Source organism: Garra rufa, chromosome 1 (genome assembly GCF_049309525.1).
Source record: "Garra rufa chromosome 1, GarRuf1.0, whole genome shotgun sequence".
Lineage (NCBI taxonomy): Eukaryota > Metazoa > Chordata > Actinopteri > Cypriniformes > Cyprinidae > Garra > Garra rufa.
In genome coordinates, this window is record NC_133361.1 from 54,504,187 (window position 1) to 54,532,147 (window position 27,961).

The following is a 27,961-nucleotide window of genomic DNA, read 5'->3' on the forward strand; positions in this document are numbered from 1 at the left end:
TGTAGTGCAAACAGTTTTACCGTTGTTATGCTTTTCCCTATAGTGGATAATGAAGAAAAAGGTGGATAATATGTAAAATTAACATTTTACCAGGTCTAAATGTACTTTAATCAGAACAGCTTTTTTGTTTATCTCAGATGGTAACAGATTGACAAGATTATTGACATATGTAAAAAAAACTCCATGTGGTTTGACTTTTCTCAAAGGATGACGCATGATACAGTGCATAGTTTAATCTTGAGGAGGTCTAACATATAATAGTATAGGCAAAATTAGTTAACTATTAGCCATTTGTAACTTATATAAACATTCACTGAGAGTAGATCAGTAATCTTATACAATTCAAAGTTACACATTGTTTTCCTGTAAAAGGAAAATAAAATACAATGAACAAACATGAATAGAAGCCTGAACCACAAAACCAGTCATAAAAGTCAGTTATTATTTGGAGATCTAAAGCTAAATAAATAAGCATTTGAAAATCTGCAATCTGAGGGTGCACAAAAACCTAAATATTGAGAAAATCACCTTTAAAGTTGTCCAAATGAAGTTCTTAGCAATGCATATTACTAATCAAAACTGTATTTTTGGCTATTGCTACAAACATACCTGTGCTACTTAAGACTGATTTTGTGGTCCAGGGTCACATTTCTTATGCAATCCAGGCATAGGTTGCTTTTATTGACCTCTATGAACTATGAATGTACTTTATAGTTTCAAAGTACCAACATGCTTAATTACATATTCATTCACACAATGAATTTATTAACCCCATTTAAAAGATCTTCATGGAGGATTTTAGAATTTGAACATCCATTGAGGTGCCATCAATTGAAATTTGTGTTTCTTACTTTATCAAGTAACCAAGTAAGTTTTTTTTTTAAAGAAATGTATACTTCTATTCAGCAATGACACATTAAATATAAAATGTTTCTATTTCAAATAAATATTGTTCTTTTGAACATCAAATGTAACGTTTTTCCAGGAAAATATGAAGGAGCACAACTGTTTTTAAGATTGGTAATAATAATATGTTTCTTGAGCTTCAAATCAGCATATTAAAATGATTTCTGAAGGATCATGTGACACTGAACTAATTTTAAATTGTAATAATATTTCAAAATGTTACCGTTTTACTGTATTTTTAATTCATATCATATCAGAACTGATCTTGCATAGTTTTGCATAATGATTGGCAGTGGCAGTTTTTGGGAGTAAGCTTCTTCATGTTTCCCATGAGGCTGTTTACACATCATTGCTCTGAACGCTCCTCTGTGGACTTTTCTTCAGAGCCTTTCATACACCATCCACATGGGAAACACATCAGATCTTCTCCTTACGCTCTTACTGAAACATCCTCACGTGTTTATCCAACATCAGGCTCTACTGTTGTTCATTCCTGACTGTGAAAGTAAACAAGAGGGTTGTGTAACATAGCAAATGTATTAGACGTACTGTACATACAGTTAAAGGTCAAAAGTTTACATTCCCCGTTTAGAATATGCAAATAAGAGGTATCATACAAAATGCATGTTCTTGTTTTTAGTGATATTTATAGTGTTATTTAGTACTGACCTGAATAAGATACTTCACATAAAATATGTTTACATATAGTCCACAAGAGAAAATGATAGTTGAATTTCGAAAAATGACCCTGTTCAAAAGTTTACATTCCCTTGATTCTTACTACTGTGTTGTTACTGAATGATCCACAGCTGTGTTTTTTTGTTCAGTGATAGTTGTTCATGAGTCTGCTGTTTTTTAGAAGCATCCTTCAGGTCCCACAAATTCTTTGGTTTTTCAGCATTTGAAACCTTTCCAAAAATGACTGTATGATTTTGAGATCCATCTTTTCACACTGAGGACAACCGAGAGACTCAAATGCAACTATTACAGAAGATTTAAACATTCACTGATGCTCCAGAAGGAAAAACAATGCATTAAGAGCTGGGGGGTGAAAACTTTTGAACAGAATGGAGATGTGTACATTTTTCTTATTTTGCCTAAATATCATGTTTTTTTAATTTAGTACTGCCCTTCAGAGGCTACAGAAGATACATGTTTCCCAGAAGACAAAAGAAGTAAAATTTACCCTGTTCTTCAAATTCAAAAAGTTTTCACCCCCCGGCTCTTAATGCATCATGTTTCATTCTGGAGCATCAGTGAGTGTTTGAACCTTCTGTAATAGTTGATTATGAGTCCCTCAGTTGTCCTCAGTGTGAAAATATGGACCTCAAAACCATACAGTCATTTTTGAAGAGGGTTCAAATACACAAAAATGCTGGAAAACCAAAGAATTTGGATCTGAAGGATCAGTTTAACTGTTCAGGACAACGAAGGAACTCATGAACAACTATCACTGAACAAAAAAAAAAAAAAACCCAGCTGTGGGTCATTCAGGTAACAGCACAGTATTAAGAATCAAGGGGATGTAAACTTTTGAACAGGGTTGTTTTTTTATAAATTTAACTATTATTTTCTCTTGTGGACTATATGTAAATGTCTTATGTGAAATATCTTATTCATGTCAGTACTAAATAAACAATAACATGCATTTTGTATGATCCCTCTTATTTTAGGAACATAATTAACATTTTGCTGATTCTGAAAGGTGGATGCAAACTTTTGACCTCAACTGTAGATAGAAGTAGATATCAATTACTTATCAGCCATTAGTGTAGAAATTAAGATAATTCTGAAAGTTCTCTGTCATAGCGGTATGATATTTGTGTTTGTTGTGTATACCTTTAGGAATGAACTTCAGAGAGCTGCTGAATATTCAGAAGCGTGAGAGGCCGTGTTTGGGTCCGTCATTCACAAACTCATGGCCAAGACCATTTCCACACTTACCACATTTAACCTGTGTAGGATTTTACAGAAATTAATGTTCACATTCTCCAGATCAGAGATTAAATAAATAATTCACCCAAAAATGAAAACTTGCTAAAAAATTAACTCCTCAGGCCATCCAAGTATACAAGTTTGCTTCTTCATCAAAACAGATTTGGAGAAATTTAGCATTGCATCACTTGTTTACCAGTGGATCCTCTGCAGTGAATGGGTGCCACCAGAGTAAGAGTCTAAACTGTTGCTAAATGCAAAATTTCACCAAATGTGTTCTGATGCAGAAAAAAAAAAACATCTACATCTTGGATCATAGTTGAAAAAAAAAACAGCATATGCTGGTTAGGTATGTTTTGAAGCATAGCAGCTTGTTTAAAGGAACACTCCACTTTTTTTGGAAATTGGCTCATTCTCCAACTCCCCCCGAGTTAATAAGTTGAGTTTTATCGTTTTGAAATCCATTCAGCCGTTCTCCTGTTCTGGCGATATCACTTTTAGCATAGCTTAACATAGATCATTGAATTACTGCGCCTGCTTCGGCCATATTACGGCAGCAAACTTCCTTGACTATTACGCCGGAATGGGAGTGTAGTTCCTAATCTTATCGGCCTAAAAAAAAATTCGCAGCTTTACGTTTTCCACCGGTCTTAAGTACACGATATAACTACAGAAGAGTCAAGTTCTAAATAGGACAAATATCTAAACTCGTTGGTCATTTTTGAACGCGATGCTATTGGTCTAATAGGATTCAATGATCTATGCTAAGCTATGCTAAAAGTGATATCGCCAGAACAGGAGAACGGCTGAATGGATTTCAAAGCGCTAAAAATCTACCTATTAACTCGGGGGGAGTTGGAGAATGAGCCTATTTCCAAAAAAGTTGAATGTTCCTTTAAGCTCATGATCAACTAAGGACCAGCTTCAACCAGCTCAAACCAGCTGTCATGCCTCAAAACATAGCTAACCAATGTTTTTTCAAAGGGATGGCCTGAGGGTGAGTGAATTATCAGAAATTTTTCACTTTGGGGTGAACTATTCCCTCAAATTCTCCAAAAAATTTCACCTTATAAGCGTTCAGTCTCTCCTTATGTTTAGACACACTGTTTTCATGGATGGTTTCTGTGAAGGCTGGCCAGGGTGATGAATGCTCATATTTGGTCCTGCTGGAGAACAACTCATATCCACATTTGGCACAAACATACATGCCTACAGGAGAAACACACATGTATGTCTCAGACAGAATCTCACTGGTAATATAAAATATATCTGGATCTCATTAGACAGTTACTATGAGTGTTGGGCAGAGTTACTTTTAAAAGTAATGCATATTACGTTACTCCCTAAAAAAAGTAACTAATTACGTTACTTAGCTACTTTTTATAGAACGTAGTGCGCTACGTTACATTTGCGTTACTTTTTAAATTTGGGCAGGGCTTGCTTGTTTTATTTTTTTACAAATGTAAAAGCCCTTTTACACCAAAAGCCTCAGTCTGAGGGAAAAGTAAAGTCACGTCTGTACAGTAGAACGCAGAAGAAGAAAGTTTAACACTCTTCAGCAATAAAAAAGAAGCACAAATGTTAATTATCTTGAGTAATTTTTGTGTATTAGTATGGAAAGTCAGTAGCAAAGACACTGGTTAATAAAATGGGATTAAATACAAAGGATGTTTGTGTTATTTAACATTTAGTTATTGTAGGTTTGCGTCATTTTCTGAGTTGAATTTCACTGTTTATTCATTTTGAGTAATACTGAATCTGTTTTTTTTTGTAAATGAGGTGAATTAATGCATGTTCACATTTATTCTAGAACTAAAGTAACATCTTACTACCGATTTCAATCAATAAATGAGAAAAAAACTAACTTATTTAAAAAGTTGAAATGTAATGCATTACTTCACTATTTACTTGAAAAAGTAATCTGATTACGTAACTCGCGTAAATACTAAAACTACTATTTAACTACATTCTCTTGACAAATTAAAATAAAAACTATTGATGAATAAAATTAAGCTGTTCACTGAGAAGTAAAGATGAAAAATGCCATTGGGTTTTACTGTAGACTACAATTTGTGACCCAAGACCACAAAACCAGTCATAAGGGTATTTTTTTATTATTTTCCAGTGATGTATGTATGGTTTGTTAGGATAGGAAACTATTTGGCTGAGATTTGAAAAATCTGGAATCAGACGGTGCAAAAATAAATAAATAAATAAATAAAAATCTAAATATTGAAAAAAATCACCTTTAAAGTTGTCCAAATGAAGTTCTGTCCAATGCAAATTACTAATCAAAAATTAAGTTTTGATTTATTTATGGTCAGACTCAGAAATTTATAAAATATCTTAATGGAACATGATGTTTACGTAATATCCTAATGATTTTTGGCATAAAAAAAAATTTGACCCATAAAATCTATTTTTGGCTATTGCTACAAATATACCCTTGCTACTACCGAGGTCCAGAGTCACATTTTGCAAAATGTCAAAAATACCTTTCTTCTGTTTGCAACAAGAAGCATGTGTGGTAACTTTATAAAAAGACATTCCCATAGTTTTACTAAGTTACCAAGTTGCCTTGTTTACATTACATAAGTCATAGCCTACAGTAGATCGGCAGCAACTTACCAGTCTCAAAATGATCTTTATAAACCTCTCCTCCAGAGAACGAACAGAAGGACATGATTGCACCGACTGTAATAAAGTTCAGACGAAGAGAATGTAAGATTGGTTTGAACTGCCGTTTTATAACCTGTTCGTGTTCTCCTACTATTGTTTATTGGCGGTTGGGAGTTTTATAACCCATGGATCTGAGTTAAAAGCGTGTCTGTACCACGTGATCACACACTCGCTACTGCACAACCTTGTCAAACTATCACATGCTGGCAACAGGGACATTTAACGGTGAAGTTATTTTTTAATAAAAGGTAATATCTTAAATGAGCCAGGATATGATAACAAAATAGTAGTTTCTCAACCAGAACCAACTACACAATAGACATTAGCTAAACTGCCTGGAGCTATACCACATTTACGTAAAAAACAAAAACAGTTTCAGTTTGTGGTACATAAAGTTCATATAACATAACCTTAATAAATAAAAAAGTTTATGAAGAACGTTGTTTTAATGAAGTATACGTTGAGATTAATGGTGCAATGGAGCCTTTAAATACCTATTTGTTTATTATTATTATTATTATTAGTAGAAGTAGTAGTTGTAACAAATTGTATTACATGTGTTTATTAGTAGGCTATAATTAATAACTTTATGTGATCAAGTCACTATAATATGAGTGCAACGACGACATCTATTTGCAGAACTAATAATTGCATCGATAACCTTTCACCTTCAACCCGACGGTTTACAAACAAATCGAAGAGATAAAATAGTCCATTTTATACGGATTAATAGCAGGTTTGTTTTATCAAAACGATACAAATACACAAAAAAAATAAAACAAAATTTCACTCCGTTTATTCGTCGCAGCTCGGTGACCTTTCTCGCCATGTTGTGTGAACCGCGCATGCGCTCTTCGGAGGAGAGAAACGGGAGGTCGATTAAAGGATTTTGAGATTTCTCTTCCAATTAATTGTCGAAAATGCCGGAGGATCACGATAAAGATGCGTATCCAGAGCCTCCCAGTCGGACCCCTGTGCCGGATAGTAAATCGGTGCTGCCCAATCCAACAATAATATTGACAAAGCTCTTCGAGTACTCGGTGGATTTGCCAGTGTCTGCATTCAGAGGTGAAGCGACTCCATAATAGTGCATCTAACACTGTTCACGTCTGCTTATTTATACAGTTTGATATATAATAGTCTTTGAAGTGTGAAAGGCAAATTATGGACGTGCATTTGTGTTTTAACCTTTTGTATTATTATAAAATCGTATGTGTCCATGTTGTATAATATCATTCCCAAACCTATTAACTTCCTTGCGTCAATTTTTAAGTTATGAGTATTGTAAATATTCGTTAAACTATTATGTTTTTATTGAAGTTTTGTGAGTTTTTCCTCATCGGTTGAATGTTTTTTTTTTGTAATACCAATGAAGTTTAATTTATTGTTATTAGGAATTTAAAGGAGTAGTTCACTTTGAGAACAAAAATGTACAGATAATGTTCTCACCCCCTTGTCATCCAAGATGTTCATGTCTTTCTTTCTTCACTTGTGAAGAAATGGTGTTTTACTTGAGGAAAACATTTCAGGATTTCTCTCTATAATGTACTTATATGGTATGAGTTTGAACTTTCAAAATGCAGTTTAAAGGGCTTTAAACGATCACAGCTGTGGAAAGAAAGGTCTTATCTAGCAAAACAATAGGTTATTTTCTAAAAAATTATTACTTTTTAACCTTAAATGCTTGTCTTGTCTAGCTCGGCAAGACCAGTGTTTGAGATTAAAAAGTATATAAGTTGTAAATGTATTTAGAAAATAACAGATTTTGTAAGTTCAAACTCGGGGGCACCATAGTAGTCCATTACATGGAGAGAAATCCTGAAATGTTTTCCTCAAAAAACAACTGAAGAAAGAAAGACATGGACATCTTGGATGACAACGGGGTGAGTGCATTATCTGTACATTTTTGTTCTGAAAGTGAACTACTCTTTTAAGAAATAGGTTGTTGGAAGAAATGGTTCACCCAAAAATTTAAAGAAAATGTCCTCATGCTCAGACCATCCAAGATATAAATGATGTTGTTTCTTAATCAGAACAGATTTGGGAAATGTTTGCATTCCATCACTTGCTCACCAAGGGATCCAGTGGAGCGAATGGGTGCCGTCAGAATGAGAGTCCAAACAGCTGAAAAAAGCAAAACAACAATCCACACAACTCCAATCTATCAGTTACCATTCTGTGAAGTGAAAAGCTGTGTTTGTAAGCAATAAATCTGTTATATAATAATGTTTTGTGTAGTGAAAAAGTTCATCCCCTATTGTTGTCTCGCATCAAAACCCACCGACATATTTATTTAGAACTGATTTGCGCTGCTTTTTCTTATAAACGGTGCTTGATCTGTGTCTATTTCTCTCTTGATTCAGACAAGACAATTTTTCACTGGTGAAAGGATAGAAGACAGTTTTGAAGTTAAAAATGTCTTAACGATGAATCTGTTTAATGTAAACACACAGCTTTTCGCTTCATAAGACATGAATTGATAGACTGGAGTCGTTTCAATTAGTTGTGGGTTATTGTGATGTTTTTATCTCATTCTGACGGCACCCATTCACTGCAGAGGATCCACTGGTGTTCTCCGAAACTCATCTACATCTTGGATGACCTGACAAATTTTCGTTTTTGGGTGAACTAATCCTTTAATGACTAAAACACATGACAACTAAAACCTCTTTGGCTTTTAATTCTTGATTCTTATTTAATTGCTTTGTTTTTTTTTGACCTACCAGGTATTGTAGAAGGCATCCAGGGTGGTAAGAAGTCTTCCTACTACCATCAGAAGTTTCGCCGTGTTCCTGAGCTGACTCAGTGCCGGGAAGGAGATTTCGTCTGCTATTATGAGGCCGAGATGCAGTGGAGGAGAGACTTGTATGTTCCTTAAATAAGCCTTGTAATACTATATCATTAAGCATTGAATTACATAATGAAATTTGTGCACCCAATTACTATTTTTCTTTTGTTTTGTCTGCAGTAAGGTGGATCAGGAGATCGTGAAGGTGATCCAAGAGCGTCTTCGGGCCTGTCAGCAGCGTGAGGGCCCCAGTTATAAACAGAACTGTTATAAAGAACTGCAGCAGTTTAACCAGGTTTCCAGTGCCTTTCAGTCACGCTGTGAGTATCATGATTGGTAGAATTTTTTGTGCAATTAGCTGTGCTGCTTAAAATCCATTCAATATATAACACAACGGGACAAGCCTAGTTGTACTAGATGTTGTTTAAAATGCTTTTTGGTTGACAATGAAATACAGAAATGAATATTTCTGGCTGTTAACATATTTATCTCTTCTAGATGGGGATCTTGGCGCGTATGCCAGCAGTCGAAAGTGTTTGATGAAACAGAAGGAGAGAATGATGGCAGAGCAACAGAAGGCATAAACCTATAAACCTCTCTGCTTTGGTCTTTTCTATGTCAATCTCTCTCATCTGTCTATCAAAGTGTAAAATAAAGTTTATTGGAAAGTGACTTTGCAGTAGCTGTTATTTAGTCAAATTCAATCAGGTTGGTTATTACTACTTGGCCATTCTACAGAATTGGTCCAAAGTCAAAAGCCCAAATTGTATAATATCCAAGGTATTTCTAGTAGTTGCAGTTAATTTTTATATTGTATTTTCAGAAAGTTTTGGAAGTCCACAAATTCTGTAGAATCGCCTAATTATGACTTTCCTTTTTAGTACTACTTTTCTTTTATTTACATTCGTGCTTGAATTTAATATCATTTCTGTTGTTGGTTATGTATAGACATATGTGACCCTGGACCACAAAACCAGTCTTAAGTCGCTGGGGTATATTTGTAGCAATAGCCAAAAATACATTGTTTGGGTCAAAATTATTGATTTTTCTTTTATGCCAAAAATCATTAGGATATTAAGTAAAGATCATGTCTATGAAGATTTTTTGTAAAATTCCTACTGTAATTATATCAAAATGTAATTTTTGATTAGTAATATGCATTGTTAAGAACCTAATTTGGACAACTTTAAAGGTGATTTTCTCAGTATTTAGATTTTTTTGCACCCTCAGATTCCTAATTTTCAAATAAATGTATCTCGGCCAAATATTGTCCTATCCTAACAAACCACACATAAATAGAAAGCTTATTTATTGAGCTTTCAAATGATGTATACATCAAAATTTAAAGGTTGTATCAGCGATTTCTAGCCTAAAACATAAAGTGTCAAATTCAGCTGATCTTTCATCACGATCCGCTCGCTGCCTGCCCCATAAATTGTCTGTGAAAAAAACGCGTCTCTCTGGTCAGCCTAGGGTCCGAGATATGCCAAAAAAACAAACCGTGTTCCAACCAATCAGCGTCAGGGGGTTCGTGTTGTGGACTTTCCTACTGGTGCAGGGATGTGAGGGAGGCGGAGCGAAAGTCCACAACACCAAACCCCTGACGCTGATTGGTTGGAACACTGTTTGTTTATGTGTGGAAAGGTTGGTAGTGCCGATTGTTTTTTTGGCATATCTCGGACCCTAGGCTGACCAGAGAGACGCGGTTTTTTCACAGACAATTTATGGGGCAGGCAGCGAGCGGATCGTGAAGAAAGATCAGCTGAATTTTACACTTTATGTTTCAGGCTAGAAATCGCTGATACAACCTTTAACCTTATGACTGGTTTTGTGGTCCAGGGTCACATATATATAAATCTATAAATCACAATAGACTTTTCTATACATATAATTTGTCCCAGCCAAGTAATATTTGGTTTCTAACATATGTACACATTAAAGAGAAAGAGGGTTGATCTCTGCAAACAGTATGCCAAATATTTAATGATCATTGCTTTTTTCTTTTTGAACTTTCAGTTCATTAAGCAATCCTGAAAGAAAATCCTTTCCAAAAAAATCTTAAGCAGCACAACTGTTTTAAACATTGCTAAGAATGTTTGTTTATTAAGCAGCAAATGAGAGTATTAGATATTAGAATGATTTCTGAAGGATCGTGTGACACTGAAGACTAGAGTAATGATGCTGAAAATTCAGCTTTGAAATCACAGTAATAAATAAAAACATACAATAATAGTTGCTTTAACAGTCTATGCACTAAAGACTGAAGCAATGGCTGCTCAAAAATCAGCTTTTCCATTAAAGGAATCAACTGCATTTTTAATATTAAAATAGAAAACAGTTAATTTAAATTCTAACGACCTTACATTTTAATATTTCACAAAATTAGTTGTACACTCTTATGTAGATTCAATGTACGTTTTTCAAATTTATGCTAATGCAATTTTGTGAATATTACAGCATTAAATTAAAATTACACTGTAAAAGCTATGAGGCAAAACAGGTGTTATAAACACCCATATAGTGCATTTAATGAATTTAACCTTTGTGCAACCTTATAGACATTTTTGTCCAATCAAATTATTATATATATTTTTTTGCCTGTTAATGCTAAGTGCATAAATTTTGGCTCAGGCGTGTATTTTTATTGGAATTTTAATAAATCTATTTTACACTAGGTACAAAACATTGTTCCTTTTGGACAAAAATATCCTCATTGAAACCCATTAAAACTGATTTTTAATCATAGGGCCATTTAACTATAAATGATGCAATTTTGTTAATAAGCGTTTATTCTGTTAACAAGGCTTCAAAATTAATATTTTGACTTTTTCCTAGATGGTGCCATTTTTTTAAGTTTGGCATATAATGCAAATATACTTGCTTTATTACTGTTCTCTGCTTATGCAAATTCTAGTCTATTATAGACTCAATTAGATAAATTATGCAGCTATATTTGTGATGGTATGTGGTATGTGTATTTTAAATTAAAATGTGTTTGTGTGCACCTGAAATGTTTGAGAAAGAGAAATTATACTGCACTGCAAATCACAAATCCCACTGCTGGAATCTAATGGGAAAAGTTTGGAACTACATCCAACCAAAATCTTACTAAAAGCTAATTTTTTGAGATATCAACCTTAATTTTGGAACACTAGTTTAGATTTATGGCTTTGATTGATCAATTTCTGAGTTCAAAAGGTTTCATAAAATATATATTTGATATAAAAATTGCTCAAATCATTTTCATAAACTTTTTTTTTCCACTTCAACAATAATCTGCTAAGGGTTTTAGCACAAAACTTAAATCTGTACTCCCAGGCTTCAAATTGAGTTTTTTTTTCCTTTTTGACATGGACACTTTTGTCCTCTATGAACCAGTGTAAGTTTTTTTTTTTTTTAATTGATGCACAAGTGTTAAGGTCTTAATATTTTAGTAATGAAAGCCAAAAAGCAATCGAAACTGTACTTTGCACCATTATTACACAACATGGGTCTTCAGCCATTACCACAATATAGCAAATTTCTAAAAACCTAAACAAGCACCTGAGAATTTTAATTTGCCCTCTGTATTGGGACAATTTTAGGAAAATAAACATTTGCTTTCACATAACTTTTGTGATGTTAACTCAAATGAAAAATCTGTCATTACTCACCCTCATGTGAAATCTTTGAATAAAGTTATTTCTTTGCGCACAAGTACTCTCCTAGCTTTTTAATGTTATGTTGAAGCACTGATGTGACTATTGTCAATGTTCTTACTACCTTTATGGTCCATGCAGGGTCAAAAAGTTCTCAGATTTGATCAAATATCTTCTGAAGATGAAGTCTTATGGGTTTGGAACAACATGAGAGTGAGTAATTAAAGACAGAATTGCCATTTTGGGTAAACTATCCCTTTAAACTTAGTCAAACAGAGCACAGACTCAAAGTTTTCTTTCTGGACTTTTATTTCAATCCGTTGTACAAAATTTAGGAGGCTGGCTGAACAGCAGCTGCCTGAGTCCTCTGAACGGAGACCCTGGTGTGAGTCTTGGCCAGATGATCAGTGAATTCCTGAAACAGGACAGGCATATTAGTTTCAAGAACACCATGAAGCATTTGTGAAAAGGAACAATGTCTGAAAACACTCATTACCTGGTAAGGAGACTTGGCAAACACCGTTTCCTTCCAGAGATCAGGAGTCAGGTAGCTGTATGTCTTTGAGATCGCATCGAAGGTGGCCTTGGCTGCATTGAGAAAACAGCTGTTATCATCACTGAAATACTCAAGCGTGGGCCGTTCCATCCTAAAACATTGGCATTCAAATTAAAGCCCTTACCAAAGTTGCCCAGAGTGGCGGTGCAGCCCCTGGCTGAGGTATAGCAATCGTCAATACCAGCCATCATCAGCAGTTTCTTGGGCACGGGAGCGGACACAATGCCGGTACCACGGGGAGCGGGAATGAGACGCACCAGGACTGAACCACAGCGACCGGTCACCTGAACGCATACATGTTTAACCATTAAAAACACATTCACAAATAAAGTCAAACAGCGTGCTAAACCACTTATAAAGACTCACCTTGCATGGCACGGTGTGTGGTTTTCCGATCTTGTTACCCCAGTATCCTCGTCTGACGGGAATGATGGACAACTTGGCCAGGATGATGGCTCCACGGATAGCGGTGGCTACCTCTTTGGAGCACTTCACTCCCAGACCAACATGGCCATTGTAGTCACCGATAGCAACAAAGGCCTAGAAGATTGAGAAACATGAAAAATTACGAACTAGTTTTAAAAAACAATAAGGAATTGGACTAGTATGCAACTCAGGAAGCAGGAAATCACCTTAAACCTGGTGCGCTGACCAGCCCTAGTCTGTTTCTGGACGGGCATGATCTTCAGGACTTCATCCTTCAGAGCTGAACCCAGGAAGAAATCAATGATCTCAGACTCCTACAGAAAAGAGCAATACGATTTAGAGTTTAATAGATTGAAAACCAACACATGCAATACAGGAACTTGCTTCCAAGCATCGGTGGATTGAATTTTGGATTGGACTTTTTCACCTGAATAGATAAAATTACAAAAAAAAAAAAAAAAAAAATGTTTCTCTCACCCCAATGTCATCCAAGATGTTCATGTCTTTCTACCTTCAGTTGTAAAGCGTGTCTTTTGAGGAAAACATTACAGGATTTTTCCCCATCTAGCGGACTACAATGGTGCTCAATGGATTGAAGGTTAAAAATTCAGTTTTAAAAGTCTCTGAACTGTCCCAGCCGAGGAATAAGAGACTTATCTAGCAAAACGAGCTGTCATTTTCTTAATATTTATACACTCCTTAAATCACAAATGCTCATCTGGTCTAACTCGGCGATGCACATGCGTACTTTTGGTTCAATACAGTTTGGGTATGTTGAAAAGTCCCATCTCATTTTCTCCTCCAACTTCAAAATCATCCTAAAATCGATGCAGAAGTACAGTCCCTGTACGGTAGGACGATTTAGAAGTTGGAGAAAATGAGATGGGAGTTTTTTGACAAAATCTAACTGTCTTGAACTGGAGTGCACAGAACGCGCATTGCATAGCTAGACAAGACGTCTTTTTAAAAGAAAATGATCGATCATTTTGCTAGAAAGGACCCTTATTCTTCATCTGGGATCATTTAGAGCCATTTGAAGCTGCATTTTTAACCTTCAATCTGTTGATTCCCATTGAAGTCCACTACATGGAGAAAAATCCTGGCATGTAATGTCAAAACTTAATTTCTTTCAACTGTAGACAGACATGGATGTCTTGGATAACATGGGTTATAGAGTAAAAATGAGAATTTTATTCTGGAAGTGAACTCATCATATAAGATCTACAACATGTTTTTCCTAAAAGCATTTCATGCCAACTTTAATACCTTGATGGGCAGAGAATACAGGTAGATCTCCTCCAGGGTCTTGATCTTCATGTCCTTCACCAGACGACCAAGTTTGGTCACGGGCACCCACTAAACGAAACAGAAATATTGTATATTAGCGAATTGAAACTCCATCTTACAATTGAATATCTTATTAAATGTTATTGACAGCTACTTGCATTGTGAATAGAAAACATGCAGTACAGAGAAAAGCCAACAGAACAGTACAAAATGTAAATGCGTATGTATATGTATAGCAAATTACTACATAAATGTCAAACAGTCAGAGTAGTCGTAAGCAGGTGCTTTACCTCCTTGTCCTCAGACTTGCCTCCCCGGGCACCGCGGCCTCTTCCACGGCCCCTGCCGCGACCACGACCGCGACCCCGGCCGCCAGTGCCGAAACCTCCGCGAAAACCTCCTCTACCACCGGCGTCGTCCGCCATTTGCTATAAAACATAAGAAATCCGCGAATTACTAAACAAGTTACTTTAATGTGAGACACACGTTGAGAACAAACGCACATGTTCAAGAGCCAATTAAAACCCACTTGTTTTCTACTATATTACCCAGTATTGACATTTTAGCCTTAGTATGAATAATAAACGGTGTTAATATGAATCATAGCATTCCAGCATGCATACTATGAACAGGCGACTAGCTTTACCGGAACCCCGCCATTTTTGACACCATCTTTTTAAAAACTGCTCTAAAATAACACATTTGCTCAATCCATAAGATTCATTTTGCGATCACGTTGTTACTACACAGTACACAGATGTCTCCCGCACAAATACAATGTTTTTATTTAGCGATTGCAGAGATATTAACAGATACTGTTCAGCAATGACAGGCTCCCATGTCGACTTACGTGATGTGTATTCAGGAAGAAGAAGGCCGCACGAGAGTTCGCGGAGTATTTAATCGAAGGGAAGCATCGCGATATTTTGACGACCTCTAGCGGCAGTCGAGAGATGTGTTTGTTCTAGGAAAGCTATCCGATGATAAAACAACAAACAAGTGATATATATATAAATGTTACGTTCAATAATTTGTTAAATTATTTTAAACACGTTACACAGAAAGAAGACGTTCTGAATTGGTTTGTGTCCGTTTGTTTGTAAGTAGAAAAAAAACGTTTGCTGAAAAAAAACGATAGAAACCAATACAGAATTTGTAATTTTATAGGTTATAATAGACATTTTATCAGTGTTTAATGGAAACTCTAATGGTCCCTGTGGGTCTCTTATTGTAATTTGTCGCCTTCTATCGGTGGCTTGTTAAAACTAATAAATACTAATGGAATATGTTCCAAAACACACTACAGGAAACCATTTTTAATAGTTTAATAATTTTAAGGGTTAATAGTTGATGGTTTGTAATGTTTGTAATAGTATTTGTAGTGGAAACCATTAGAAATTCTGTGATGGTTTCTATTTTTCAGCAGGGGTTTGTTTATAACTGAAATTAATAATAATAATAATAATAATAATAATAATAGGCTAATAATAATAATAACTTACACTACCAGTCAAAAGTTTTTAATTAAGATTTTTAAGTTTCTTCAGTTTACCAAGCCTGTATTTATCTGATCCAAAGTACAGCAAAAACAACAAAAATGTGAAATATTTTTACTATTTAAAATAACTGTTTTCTATTTGAATATATTTTAAAATGTAATTTATTCCTGTGATTTCAAAGCTGAATTTTTAGCATCATTACTCCAGTCACATGATCCTTCAGAAATCATTTTAATATTTTGATTTGCTGCTCAAAAAACATTTATTATTATTATTATGTTGAAAACAGCCGAGTAGAATCTTTTCAGGTTTCTTTGTTGAATAGAACGTTCAGAAGAACAGCGTTTATCTGAAATATTTTTTTATAACATTATAAATGTCTTTACCATCATTTTTGATCAACTTAAGGCATCCTTGCTAAATAAAAGTTTTCATTTCTATAATTTCTTTCCACAAAAAACAAAAACAAAACTTTTACAAAAGCTTTCTATTTCACATAAATGCTGATTTTTTGGGATCTTTCTATATTTATCAAAGAATCCTGAAAAAATGTACTCAACTGTTTTAAATATTGATTAAAAAATACAAATAAAAATGTTTCCTGAACAGCAAATCAGCATATTAGAATGATCATGTGACACTGAAGACTGGAGTAATGATGCTGAAAATTCAGCTTTGAAATCACAGGAATAAATTATATTTTAAAATATATTCAAATAGAAAGCAGTTATTTTAAATAGTACAAAATATTTCAACATTTTACTGCTTTTGCTGTACTAGCAGAAGAGACTTCTTCAAAAAAACAGTAAAAATCATACTGTTCAAAAACTTTTGACTGGTAGTGTATGTAAATCTTATCATATTTTGTAATAATCAGGGAACAAATTTGGCGTGTTCTGAATTGTGGCATTTAAATTAGATCAGATTTAGGTAAATTAATTATTTTAAGCAAAGAAATTGGGTGTTGGCGTTGCTTTGATAGCTTTGTAGTCTACATAGCCTAGTACAAGCAAGTAAAAAAAAAAATACAAATTAAAAGAACACATAAAACTTAAATGGTCATTGCTCCAAAATCAGTCTGTCCCCTCAATTCTGTAAATATCATCCCACCTCTGAGACAACAGTAAATAAATACAACAAAATTATTGGCTCTAATGTAAGAATGCACAATATCTGAAATAATATAAATACATTAACTCAGCATTTAAAAACACAGCAAGAGTGCTCACATGGTTTGTAAAACACTTGTGAGAGGAAGGTCATCGACAGACAACATGTCGCAATCTTGGGTCACCCAACCGCCATATTACAACATCACGTTTATTTTATTAATCAGTAAAAATAGCACACATGGTAGACACGTGAACATGACAAATTTTTAAATGAGTGCAAAAATCCATTCTTTGCCCAAAACGACAGCTTTCAGGTTTGCAGGAAGCTGCAGGTTTTGCAAGCATGGATCAGGACATTCACTTTCTTTCACTCATCAAGATTTTGGTAAACATCTTCAATGTGGTACCCATTCTGGAAATCTGTAGACTATAGGAAAGATTAAAAATAAAAGTTAGGCAATAACAAACACTTTTTAATCATATGATATATTAAACATGTCATGAACATTTCTGACTTTAAACTCTGGTACATATAACTTATTAAAAATGACTGCATTTTTTGAAAATGTGAATTTTATTTGTCTGAAAACCTTGTCTTGGGAAACTTGGTTGTGTGCCTGAATTTGGTCACCAACCAAGTTCCTCTTGTACAGTTCTTGCACCACTCCACTGAAAAGAACTTGCCTAGTTGAGTCCTCCTTAAAAAAAGTCAACACTTTTATCACAATATATTGGGGTCAGTACAAAGAAATCAGCAAAGAGACATTTAACTCATCAAAAATGAAAGAAAAGGTATTTATAAGGTTACAAACAATTACGTTGCGTTACATGTATATGTATGTGACAAATTAAAAACCTTAACCTTAAACATTTTCAAATAAATGCTATATAAATCATTTTTGAAGGATCATGAAGACTGGAATAATGATGCTGAAAACGTAGCATTGATACCACAGGAATAAATTACATTTTAAAATATATTCAACATTTTAAATTGTAATAATAAGTTAATAATAACAAAAATGTACTATTGTATACAGCAACATATCATATCAGACAACAGTATAAAGGAGAAAAAGTACCTTGTTCTCACTTTGACTCCATCTTTTTTTAAAGAATGATTTGAATTGTCCAGTCTATTGATAAAAAAGATTTCAATTTCATTAAACTCTCTTTTAACAAGTATTTGGGGGATATAGTGATTTTTGACAAATTTAAGCATTAGAGCAGTTGTTACATAGAATTGATCTCAGAAAAAAAGGTACAAAGCTGTCACTGAGCATATATCCTGAGATACAAAAGCTGAAAAGTAATATTTGTACCTTATTTACTCCTAAATGGTACACTTTAGTGCTCTAAAGGTACATATTAGTACTTTAAAAGTAAATATACTACCAGTCAAAAGTTTTTGAACAGTAAGATTTTTATGTTTTTTAAATAAGTCTCTTTTGCTCACCAAGCCTGCATTTATTTGATCCAAAGTACAGCAAAAACTGTTAAATTTGTGAAATATTTGTACTATTTAAAATAACAGTTTTCTATTTGAATACAATTTAAAATGGAATTTTTAGCATCATTACTCCAGTCACATGATCCTTCAAATCTTACTGTTCAAAAACTTTTGACTGGTAGTGGGTTAGTAGCTAAAGTGTACATATTAGTACATTTTATCTTTTGTACCTATAAGGTACTGCCCCAGTGACAGCTTTGTACCTTTTTTCCTGAAAGTGTAACATTGCATTACTTTGAAAAGGTGCGTAGATCACTGTAATTGTACCTTTATGCAGATGATGATGGCCAGTACAAGGAAGCTGTACACAATCAGCAGGACTAGCAATGTCATCAACAGTGCTTGAGAAGTATTTAACCCAACTTCTATATAAAAAACACAGCTTTTTTTAAAACAAGAACATCATGATACGGGTAAATTATGAGTAGATGGTTTGGGGTTGTGTTAAATCATCACTAGTTCTTACCTGAGACTTTTAAAATAGTTCCCTGTCCGATGGCCTGCGCCCCATTGTGAGCCACATCTAGCAGATCTGCTGCACAGTAATAAACCCCAGAGTCTGCTTTTGACAAAGAGCTGATTTTCAGGTCCTGGTTCTTCAATGAGTTGTTTTTCAAATCAAGCTGGTAGTGAAAGTTTTTCCGGAACACGTACCAAGAGATTAGAGGTTGGCCTGTATTAGTACAGTCGGATACGGTGACAGAGCAGGGGATAGAGATGAACTGTTGCTCTTTTCTTCTCATCAGCTTCGTTGGCTGTTGGACGTCCACCTTACATCCGCTGACTGTTGAAATTCAAAATGTGTTTTGTTAAAGTAAACTAACATTTCATATTTTTAACATCTCTAGACTTCTAGCTTGGGATTTTTGCTAGTAAAGCACCAATAATCGAGGGTTTGCAATTACGTCACGGTTTGGTCAGTCACCTGATGCGTAGCCATATTGGAGATACTCAGATGTAAACAACAGCATGGATTGTGCAGAAAATATATTACTGAATACGTTGTTCTGCTAATTTATGCTGTCTAAACCATGGGGAAAATGTGTGGAAGCTGCTAAATCATATAGAGAAGGACTTAGTAAGCAGTAAAGTGCGCAATATATTGACAAACTAAAGTTAATAAGTGGTAAAGATATGTACGAGCAGTATTCATTAATATACTAGCCTAATATTTCACATACCTGACCGGAAATCATAAGAACAAACACGAATGTTGTCAACATTTTTGCCCTGGAAATCCTGGTTCAGTTTGGCACAAATGCATTTTGTTCCTCAGAAAGTTTTTTGCACTCTTCTCCTTGATTTGTTAAAACTTTTTGGCAGTATATAGTACTCAAAATGTTTTTCCTGGTCCGACCGATTAGTACAGGCCAAAACATGACAATAACTGACCATTTTCAGCAGGAATAATCAGCAAAATATGCGAGTTTTGTTGGGGTTAGTGGTATTGTTTACATTCAGTTCAACCATTGTGGCGGATTAATGACGTGTCGTGAAAACACTCTAATACAAAGAAATGGCAAACACATTGATTTAAAAGTAAAATTTAAGACTAAAAAGGTGTTTTCTTGTAAGCATACTCAACAATCTTTGTTTAATTTACAATAAAAACATTTTCTTACAATGTAGCATGATAGCTTTAAAAAAATTTAATCTAGACTGGAACAATCGAAGTTCTGCTCACCTGTGGTAAAAATAAGAAATGCGATGGTGAAGAGAAAACCAAAGTTCATGTTGATGTCACGGTTGTTGTGCGGCTCCTTTTCCTGTCATTAATGTCTCTCTGTGATTGCGCTTTTCAGTTTGCTAGATAGTCATCGGAACAAAGGTCTCACGCCTTAATGAGAAATAAAACCAGAAATGTGTAAAAATGAGAAGTGACATAGACCCATCCCCTCAGTTCTTCCTTCCTTGTTTGAGAGTTTGCCATCCTGAATCTACAGCTTACAGTGACGTGAGTAATGTGGTAAATACAGTTGAAGTCAAAAGTTTACATACACATCACAGAATCTGCTAAATGTTAATTATTTTACCAAAATAAGAGGGATCATTTAGAATGCATCTTATTTTATTTTTTTTACATACACTTGACTCTTGTTACTGTTTTCTTACCTGAATGATCCACATCCACAGCTGTGTTTTTTGTTTACTTTAGTCCTTAGTTTGTCCTGAACAGTTAAACTGCCTGCTCCATAGGTTTTTCAGCATTTGTGTGTATTTGAACCCTATCCAACAATGACTGTATGATTTTGTGATCCATCTTTTCACACTGAGGACAACTGAGGGACTCAAATGCAACTATTACAGAAGGCTCAAATGCTCACTGATGCTTTAGAAGGAAACACAAGGCATTAAGATCCAGAGTGAAAACTTCTGAACAGTGCACATTTTTCTTATTTTGTCCTAAATATCATTTAGTACTGCCCTTCAGAAGCTATAAAAGATACTTACATGTTCCCTGACATATAAAAGAAGTTACATTTAGGGGAGAGTGGGGTGAGTTGTGCAAGTTTTTACTCAAAGTAACTTTATAGGGAAGTCATGACAGTAATCCCTCCAACTTAAGTACATAAATATATTTCAAGATGTGGTGCATCCCCGGGAACAATGAAATGAAGTGATTCAGAATTATAGCTTTCAGAAAAAAAGCGGTCCCGCATCGGGGGCAAGTTGTGCCTTTGGGGAGAATACATCGGGGTAAAAATGCCAGTGATTATTGAAGTAATAAAAAACATTTTAATGTCATGAACTGTATTGCTACATAAAATCAAGTCAAATTCAATACAAAATTACTCATTTAAAGGAACACTCCACTCTTTTTGGGAAATAGGCTCATTCTCCAACTCCCCCCGAGTTAATAAGTTGAGTTTTACCTTTTTGAAATCCATTCAGCCGTTCTCCTGTTCTGGCGATATCACTTTTAGCATAGCTTAGCATAGATCATTGAATCCTATTAGACCAATAGCATCGCGTTCAAAAATGACCAACGAGTTTTGATATTTGTCCTATTTAAAACTTGACTCTTCTGTAGTTATATCGTGTACTAAGACCGGCGGAAAATGTAAAGCTGCAATTTTCTAGGCCGATAAGATTAGGAACTACACTCCCATTCCGGCGTAATAGTCAAGGAAGTTTGCTGCCAACATGGCCGAAGCAGGAGCAGTAATATCACGCAGCACATGCAAATGCTAACCTAGCTGGAAACTAATTTCAGGCGCTGAGTACGTGATATTACTGCGCCTGCTTCGGCCATATTACGGCAGCAAACTTCCTTGACTATTACGCTGGAATGGGAGTGAAGTTCCTAATCTTATCGGCCTAGAAAATCACAGCTTTACATTTTCTGCCGGTATTAGTACACGATATAACTACAGAAGAGTCAAGTTTTAAATCAGTTGGAGAATGAGCCTATTTCTAAAAAAAGTGGAGTGTTCTTTTTAGGTTTATTTAGATATGGTTACCCTATTAAACTATTGGAATGTAAATATTTCTACGTTTTTGTGTTTTGGAAAACACAAAAAAACTCAAATACACAATATATGATATTTGTGAATTATTAGAACGCTGTCTGTCAACAAAACGCTGTCTATCAATTATGTAACATAAGAAAAACTGACTTTTTTCTAAACATCCCATTGTGACTTAGGCAGATTATCCCCTGTGGGTATGTAGGTCTAAATCAGGGCTGCCCAACCCTGTTCCTGGAGATCTACCATCCGACAAAGTTCAGCTCCAACCCTAATCAAACACCCCTGAACCAGCTAATTAATCTCTTAGGTAGCACGTGATAATCACAGACAGCTGTGTTTGAGCAGGACTGGAACTAAAGTCTGCAGGTAGGTAGATCTCCAGGAACAGGGTTGGTCAGCCCTGGTCTAGATGGTCTACTACTTAACATCCCACTGGCACAACTTAACCCTGCCCCTTTGGCACAAATCACCCCAGCCCGACAATTTTGAAAGACTAGCATGATCCAGCAGTTTAGAGCAGAGGTCTCAAACTCAATTCCTGGAGGGCCGCAGCTCTGCAGAGTTTAGCTTTAGGGTTGGAGCTAAACTGTGCAGAGCTGTGGCCCTCCAGGAATTGAGTTTGAGACCAGTGGTTTAGAGCTAACATTATGCTAACTGTATAGAGTCACTGTGTAGCCTACTAAAACATGTGTGAAATATTTTCAAACTTGTCTATAATTGTTCAGACGCAACAATCAAAAAACCTTGATCATATACTTTGAAATGTTTTTTGAGCTAAAATGTGGTGAGCTCTCATGCAATGTGTCTCTCTTCTTTGGGGGAAAGGTAAATTGAATGGCTCTTCAAAAGTATGTGGTCACATGACCAATTTCTTCTAGGGTTTTCTAGAAACAAGGGGTGGAACTACTTCCCCCCTGCCACAAATCACCCCAGTCTTCCCCTACCCTGATCTTCAAATTCCAAAAGTTTTCACCCTCAGCACTTAGTAATGCATTGTGCATTAATTCATGGTGCTTCAATAAGTGAGCGTTTGAACCTTCTGTAATAGTTGCATATGAGTCCCTCTGTCGTCCTCAGAGTAAAAAGATGGCTCCCAAAATCATAAAGTCAAAAATGCTGAAAAGCCAAAGAATTTGTGGGACCTGAAGGATTTTTCTGGAAAACAGTGGGCTCCTTAGGACAAATATCTATCTATCTATCTATCTATCTATCTATCTATCTATCTATCTATCTATCTATCTATCTATCTATCTATCTATCTGTCTGTCTGTCTGTCTGTCTGTCTGTCTGTCTGTCTGTCTGTGTGTCTGTCTATCTATCTATCTATCTATCTATCTATCTATCTATCTATCTATCTATCTATCTATCTATCTATCTATCTATCTATCTATCTATCTATCTATCTATCTGTCTGTCTGTCTGTCTGTCTGTCTGTCTATCTATCTATCTATGTTTAGCACGGTAGTTTTTGTAAGGGAGTAGGCGTGGTGTCGACGCGCGGAGCTCTGGACCGCATCAACTACTCTTCCCAGCATTCATTGTGGTTTCGCTGTTGGCCACGTCACGTCCACCGGCCACGTCGCCCCTCATTCGCCATATTTCGTGGAGGAATGCTCTGGAGGAGAGCGGCACTGAGCCGGTTCACAGTTATCGCACTCGCCCCGAGCTCCCTTTAACACCACTAAAACCAGCCAGAGAGAGAAAGACAAAATGAATGTCTTTAGGTTGACTGGAGATCTGTCTCATCTCGCTGCCATCATCATCCTGCTGCTCAAGATATGGAAGAGCAGGTCCTGCGCAGGTGAGCTAAACTCAGACAAAATATACTTTCCTCATATGTTTCATACTTAATATGCGAGTTTACGAAAGCTAGAGAAGACTTAAGATCGAGTTGAGCTGTTGGAAAAGTTTTGAGAGTTTATATTCAAACAAGAAGCATAGAATTCAGAGCAGTTTGTTCAGTTTGTGTAGCGTTCAAGCTAGTAGCTTAGCTTGATTTGAATGCTAGATTTTGGTTATGATTGACAATGAAAATTTTGTTTAAATGGACGAATCTGTATGTGTTTAACATGTTGTGACTGTTAATGTTTTGCATATCGATTTGAAGGCTATCAAACATCACTAACTTTTTCCTCGGTGACTGAAATAGCTGAAAACTTCAGGCCTAACGTTAAATAGTAACTGCATTTTAATAGTAACGTTAGTTTGTACTGTTATCAACCATCTAGTTGTGCACACTGTGCTGTTCGTTTTACTATGTAAAGGGCCGTTTGCATCTTCATATGTTGCATTGTGATACTCAAAAGTATTACGTTATTTATATATTTAATAGATGTTATGCAATTCAAATTCTCCCTTGTTTTATTTTCCATACATTCCTGAAGTGCATTGCATTCTTTGCTTTGACGTGGCAGTGCATGCAGTTATGTGTAGGCTTTGCTAGGATGGGTCATCAGGGTAGTCTATGCATTGACATAAGACTTTGTTTATTGAGAAGCTAGATACAACTTTTTTTTAACCGTTTATGAGCTCAGGATTGAGTAAAGACTGCTGCTGTGTTGTCTTATTTAATTCTAAGTTGCAGTTGTTTGAGACCAATTATTTTTGCCCCCAGGTATCTCTGGGAAGAGCCAGATACTCTTTGCCTTGGTGTTCACCACACGGTACCTGGATCTCCTGACGTCCTTCATTTCTCTTTACAACACTTGCATGAAGGTAAAGTCCTAGTATAGAACTTTTGCTTGCATGCATCAATGCATTTTTTAATCTTGATTGGAAAATCAATGTTTTGCCACATCAGCGTATCAGGTTTAAATGTGCACTGACCTTTTGTAGTTAATCAGTTTCTTTGTTTGTGTGTTGTGAAAACAGATCATCTATGTCGGATGTGCCTATGCCACAGTCTACCTGATCTACGCAAAGTTCAGGGCAACTTATGATGGGAACCACGACACTTTTAGAGTTGAGTTTCTTGTCGTTCCAGTGGGAGGTCTCGCCTTTCTGGTCAACCATGACTTCTCTCCTTTGGAGGTGAGTATTAGAGTCTTCAATGCAAATTTGGGCATTTAATCATCATATATGTGTTATTCTTACCAACACTTTACAATAGTACACTACTGGTCAGAAGTTTTTGAACGGTAAGATTTTTCATGTTTTTTAAAGAAGTCTCTTCTGCTCACCAAGCCTGCATTTATTTGATCCGAAGTACAGCAAAACAGAACAAGTTTGAAATATTTTTACTATTTAAAATAACTGCTTTCTATTTGAATATATTTTAAAATGTCATTTATTCCTGTGACTTCAAAGTTTAGCATCATTACTCCAGTCTTCAGTGTCACATGATCCTTCAGAAATCATTCTAATATTCTGATTTGCTGCTAAAAAAACATTTATTATTATGGTGAAAACAGCTGAGTGGATTTTTTTTTCAGGGTCCTTTGATAAATAGAAAGTTCAGAAGAACAGTATTTACCTGAAATAGAATTTTTTTGCAACATTATAAATGTCTTAATCATCACTTTTGATCAATTTGAAGCATCATTGCTAAATAAAAGTATTAATTTTTATAATTTTGTTCCCAAATAATTATTTGACTTCAAGCTTTTGAATGGTATAGTGTATAATATTACAAAAGTTTTGAAATAAAGTACTCGAGTGTTTTAATTATTGATAATAATAATAATAATAGTAAATGTTTCTTGAGCAGCAAATCAGTATATTAGAATGATTTCTGAAGGATCATGTGACACTGAAGACTGGAGTAATGATGCTGATGAAATCACAGGAATAAATGACATTTTAAAATATATTCAAATAGAAAACAGTTATTTAAAATAGTAAAAATATTTCAGAATTGTACTGTTTTTTGCTGTACTTTGGATCAAATAAATGCAGGCTTGGTGAGCAGAAGAGACTTCTTTAAAAACATTAAAAATATTGCTGTTCAAAAACTTTTGACTAGTATTGTATGCATATTACAAAAAGTTTAAATTAAACTTAAAGGGACAGTTCACTCAAAAGTAACAATTCTGTCATTATTTACTCACCCTCAAGTTGTTCTAAACTTGTACAAATTTGTTTTTTCACGACAGATTCTGTGGACCTTTTCCATCTATCTTGAGTCTGTGGCCATCCTGCCTCAGCTGTTTATGATCAGCAAGACCGGCGAGGCCGAGACCATCACTACCCACTATCTCTTCTGCCTGGGGGTCTATCGCACCCTCTACCTCTTCAACTGGATCTGGCGGTTCTACTTCGAGGGCTTCTTTGACATGATCGCCATCGTGGCTGGGGTCGTCCAGACCATTCTCTATTGTGACTTCTTCTACCTTTACATCACAAAAGGTGCGTTAAAACCTTTCTAAAGGTCATGGGTGTGAAATGACATAAGTTGATGACTACCCAGCTTAGTTGGGTAATCATGAAGTCAGCATGAGATTATAATTCACAATTCATCAGGTAAATGGGTCAATGATTCATTGGTGCTGGTCCAAAAAAGTTTGTTGGTTTGAAAGTAAACATTACTTAATGACTTAAGTCTTTAATTATGAATTAAAAGGATCAAAGTTACAGTTTACCTTGTTTAGAACAGGCTTGGAGAAATGTAACATTACATCACTTGCTCACCAATGAATCCTCTGCAGTGAATGGGTGCCGTCAGAATGAGAGTCCAAACAGCTGATAAAAACATCACAATGATCCATAAGTAATCCACGCCACTCCAGTCCATCAGTTACCGTCCTGTGAAGTGGAAAGCAAAGTGTTTGTAAGAAACCAATTCATTAAGGCATTTTTAACTTGCTTCCAGCTAAAATACGAATCCTCTAGCCATAGAATTGCTTTCTTCATTAGAAAAAGTCATCCCGACTGAATCGGAAGAGAAATATGAGCAGATTCAGCACTGTTTACATGCAAAAACATGTTTATTATAAATATATTCTGGATTATATGGATGCATAGATAAATTTTTTTTGTCTAGTAAAACACCTTTATAATAATTAGTTTCTTACAAACATGCAAAATTTGGTTTTACAAGCCATTTATCAATAGACTAGAGCTGTTTGGATTGTTGTGATGTTTTTAATCAGCTGTTTAGACTCTCATTCTGACGGCACCCATTCACTGCAGAGGATCCATTAGTGAGCAAGTGATGAAATGCTAAATTTCTCCAAATCTGTTTTGATGGAAAAACAAACTCCTTTGACATTAATGCATACATTACTTGCAGTTTAAGCACTTGTTTGGCATGTTTTAGGATAAAAAAAATTCCTGCTTCAGTTTCAAACTTTTTTTGTCCGATCCACAGTGCTGAAAGGAAAGAAGCTGAGTCTACCAGCCTAAGTGCCAAAGAACAGAGAGCTGTGTCTCCATCAGACTTATAGAGGGGCACAAGCCAATGATGCCACCGCAAGATGCCCAAGACAAAGAACGCATAACGCCAGTTCAATCACTGATTTATTTCTCTCCGCCTGGACGCCAACCATCCCCTTACAGAAACGAGGACGTTTTTGCAAACTTTTCTCTTTTGTCTTTAGCATCTTGCAATACTTTTTTATTGCTATCAAAAAGAAAAAGAAGAAAAAAACTTTTCTATATGCAAGGTGTATTGAAATATCGAACAGTGCATTGTACACATTAACAGTTAAATGCGTCATTGTAAATTCGTCCATGATTGGAAATGGTTCCCAGTGTCGAATAAGTTTGTGGTTCTTTCTTAATTTAAAAGGGGGGGAAAATGAAATGTGTATGTTCAAGAATTCAAATTATATCCCATATATGAAAGGTTTTGCCACCACTTTTTGAAAAGAAAAAAAAAAGTCCTTTTCATTTTTTTCCCCCACATGAATGCCTTATTTGTAATTCAGTTTATGTACATAACCATTTTTGTTGATGCCCCATAGCTACGATTCAACTGTAAATAATAGAGCATTTCATATTTCATTCAGCGCAACTCTTTTTGTGTGACCCATATCATGTTTTTTTAGGGTGTCAACATTTATCAATGATATGCGATTATTACAGCAAGGTTGTTTAAATATTCAGTTATGACCTGCAAACCATCAGCTTGTTGAAATGCAGTAATTTATGGTAAGACCATTAAATCTAGTGGTGTGGATACTGTCAAAGCACATTTTGGAGTGAGTTTTGTAGCATAG

General features: G+C 35.4%; 5 protein-coding genes across 6 annotated transcripts; 2 read left to right on the top strand and 3 right to left on the bottom strand.

Moving 5' to 3' along the window:
• Positions 1-218: 218 nt before the first annotated feature.
• msrb1a (methionine sulfoxide reductase B1a) lies at positions 219-5,672 on the bottom strand. Its single transcript, XM_073833580.1, has 4 exons — positions 5,470-5,672; positions 3,908-4,050; positions 2,746-2,860; positions 219-1,403 (listed from the first exon to the last, which is right to left on the bottom strand). Exons 1-4 carry the CDS (start codon positions 5,522-5,524, stop codon positions 1,384-1,386), a joined length of 333 nt encoding a protein of 110 aa, XP_073689681.1. The 5' UTR covers positions 5,525-5,672; the 3' UTR covers positions 219-1,383.
• Positions 5,673-6,372: 700 nt separating this feature from the next.
• ndufb10 (NADH:ubiquinone oxidoreductase subunit B10) lies at positions 6,373-8,980 on the top strand. The gene is made up of 4 exons (XM_073833582.1): positions 6,373-6,588; positions 8,247-8,385; positions 8,489-8,628; positions 8,807-8,980. Exons 1-4 carry the CDS (start codon positions 6,441-6,443, stop codon positions 8,890-8,892), a joined length of 513 nt encoding a protein of 170 aa, XP_073689683.1. The 5' UTR covers positions 6,373-6,440; the 3' UTR covers positions 8,893-8,980.
• A 3,257-nt stretch (positions 8,981-12,237) lies between these two features.
• rps2 (ribosomal protein S2) lies at positions 12,238-14,664 on the bottom strand. Its single transcript, XM_073833583.1, has 7 exons — positions 14,506-14,664; positions 14,195-14,284; positions 13,135-13,242; positions 12,869-13,042; positions 12,627-12,786; positions 12,443-12,534; positions 12,238-12,361 (listed from the first exon to the last, which is right to left on the bottom strand). The coding sequence occupies exons 1-7, from the start codon at positions 14,638-14,640 to the stop codon at positions 12,278-12,280; spliced, it is 843 nt and encodes a 280-aa protein (XP_073689684.1). The 5' UTR covers positions 14,641-14,664; the 3' UTR covers positions 12,238-12,277.
• A 2,130-nt stretch (positions 14,665-16,794) lies between these two features.
• LOC141325038 (uncharacterized) lies at positions 16,795-20,165 on the bottom strand. Of its 2 annotated transcripts, XM_073833585.1 has the most exons (6): positions 20,021-20,165; positions 18,803-19,120; positions 18,604-18,701; positions 17,909-17,962; positions 17,417-17,524; positions 16,799-17,253 (listed from the first exon to the last, which is right to left on the bottom strand). In XM_073833585.1, the coding sequence occupies exons 1-6, from the start codon at positions 20,067-20,069 to the stop codon at positions 17,194-17,196; spliced, it is 687 nt and encodes a 228-aa protein (XP_073689686.1). In that variant the 5' UTR covers positions 20,070-20,165; the 3' UTR covers positions 16,799-17,193. The 2 variants fall into 2 exon arrangements, with proteins under 2 accessions (XP_073689685.1, XP_073689686.1); XM_073833584.1 differs by having other exon boundaries at positions 16,795-17,524.
• Positions 20,166-23,377: 3,212 nt separating this feature from the next.
• On the top strand, positions 23,378-27,961 carry kdelr2a (KDEL endoplasmic reticulum protein retention receptor 2a). Its single transcript, XM_073833586.1, has 5 exons — positions 23,378-23,607; positions 24,421-24,521; positions 24,678-24,836; positions 25,898-26,150; positions 27,112-27,961. Exons 1-5 carry the CDS (start codon positions 23,517-23,519, stop codon positions 27,144-27,146), a joined length of 639 nt encoding a protein of 212 aa, XP_073689687.1. The 5' UTR covers positions 23,378-23,516; the 3' UTR covers positions 27,147-27,961.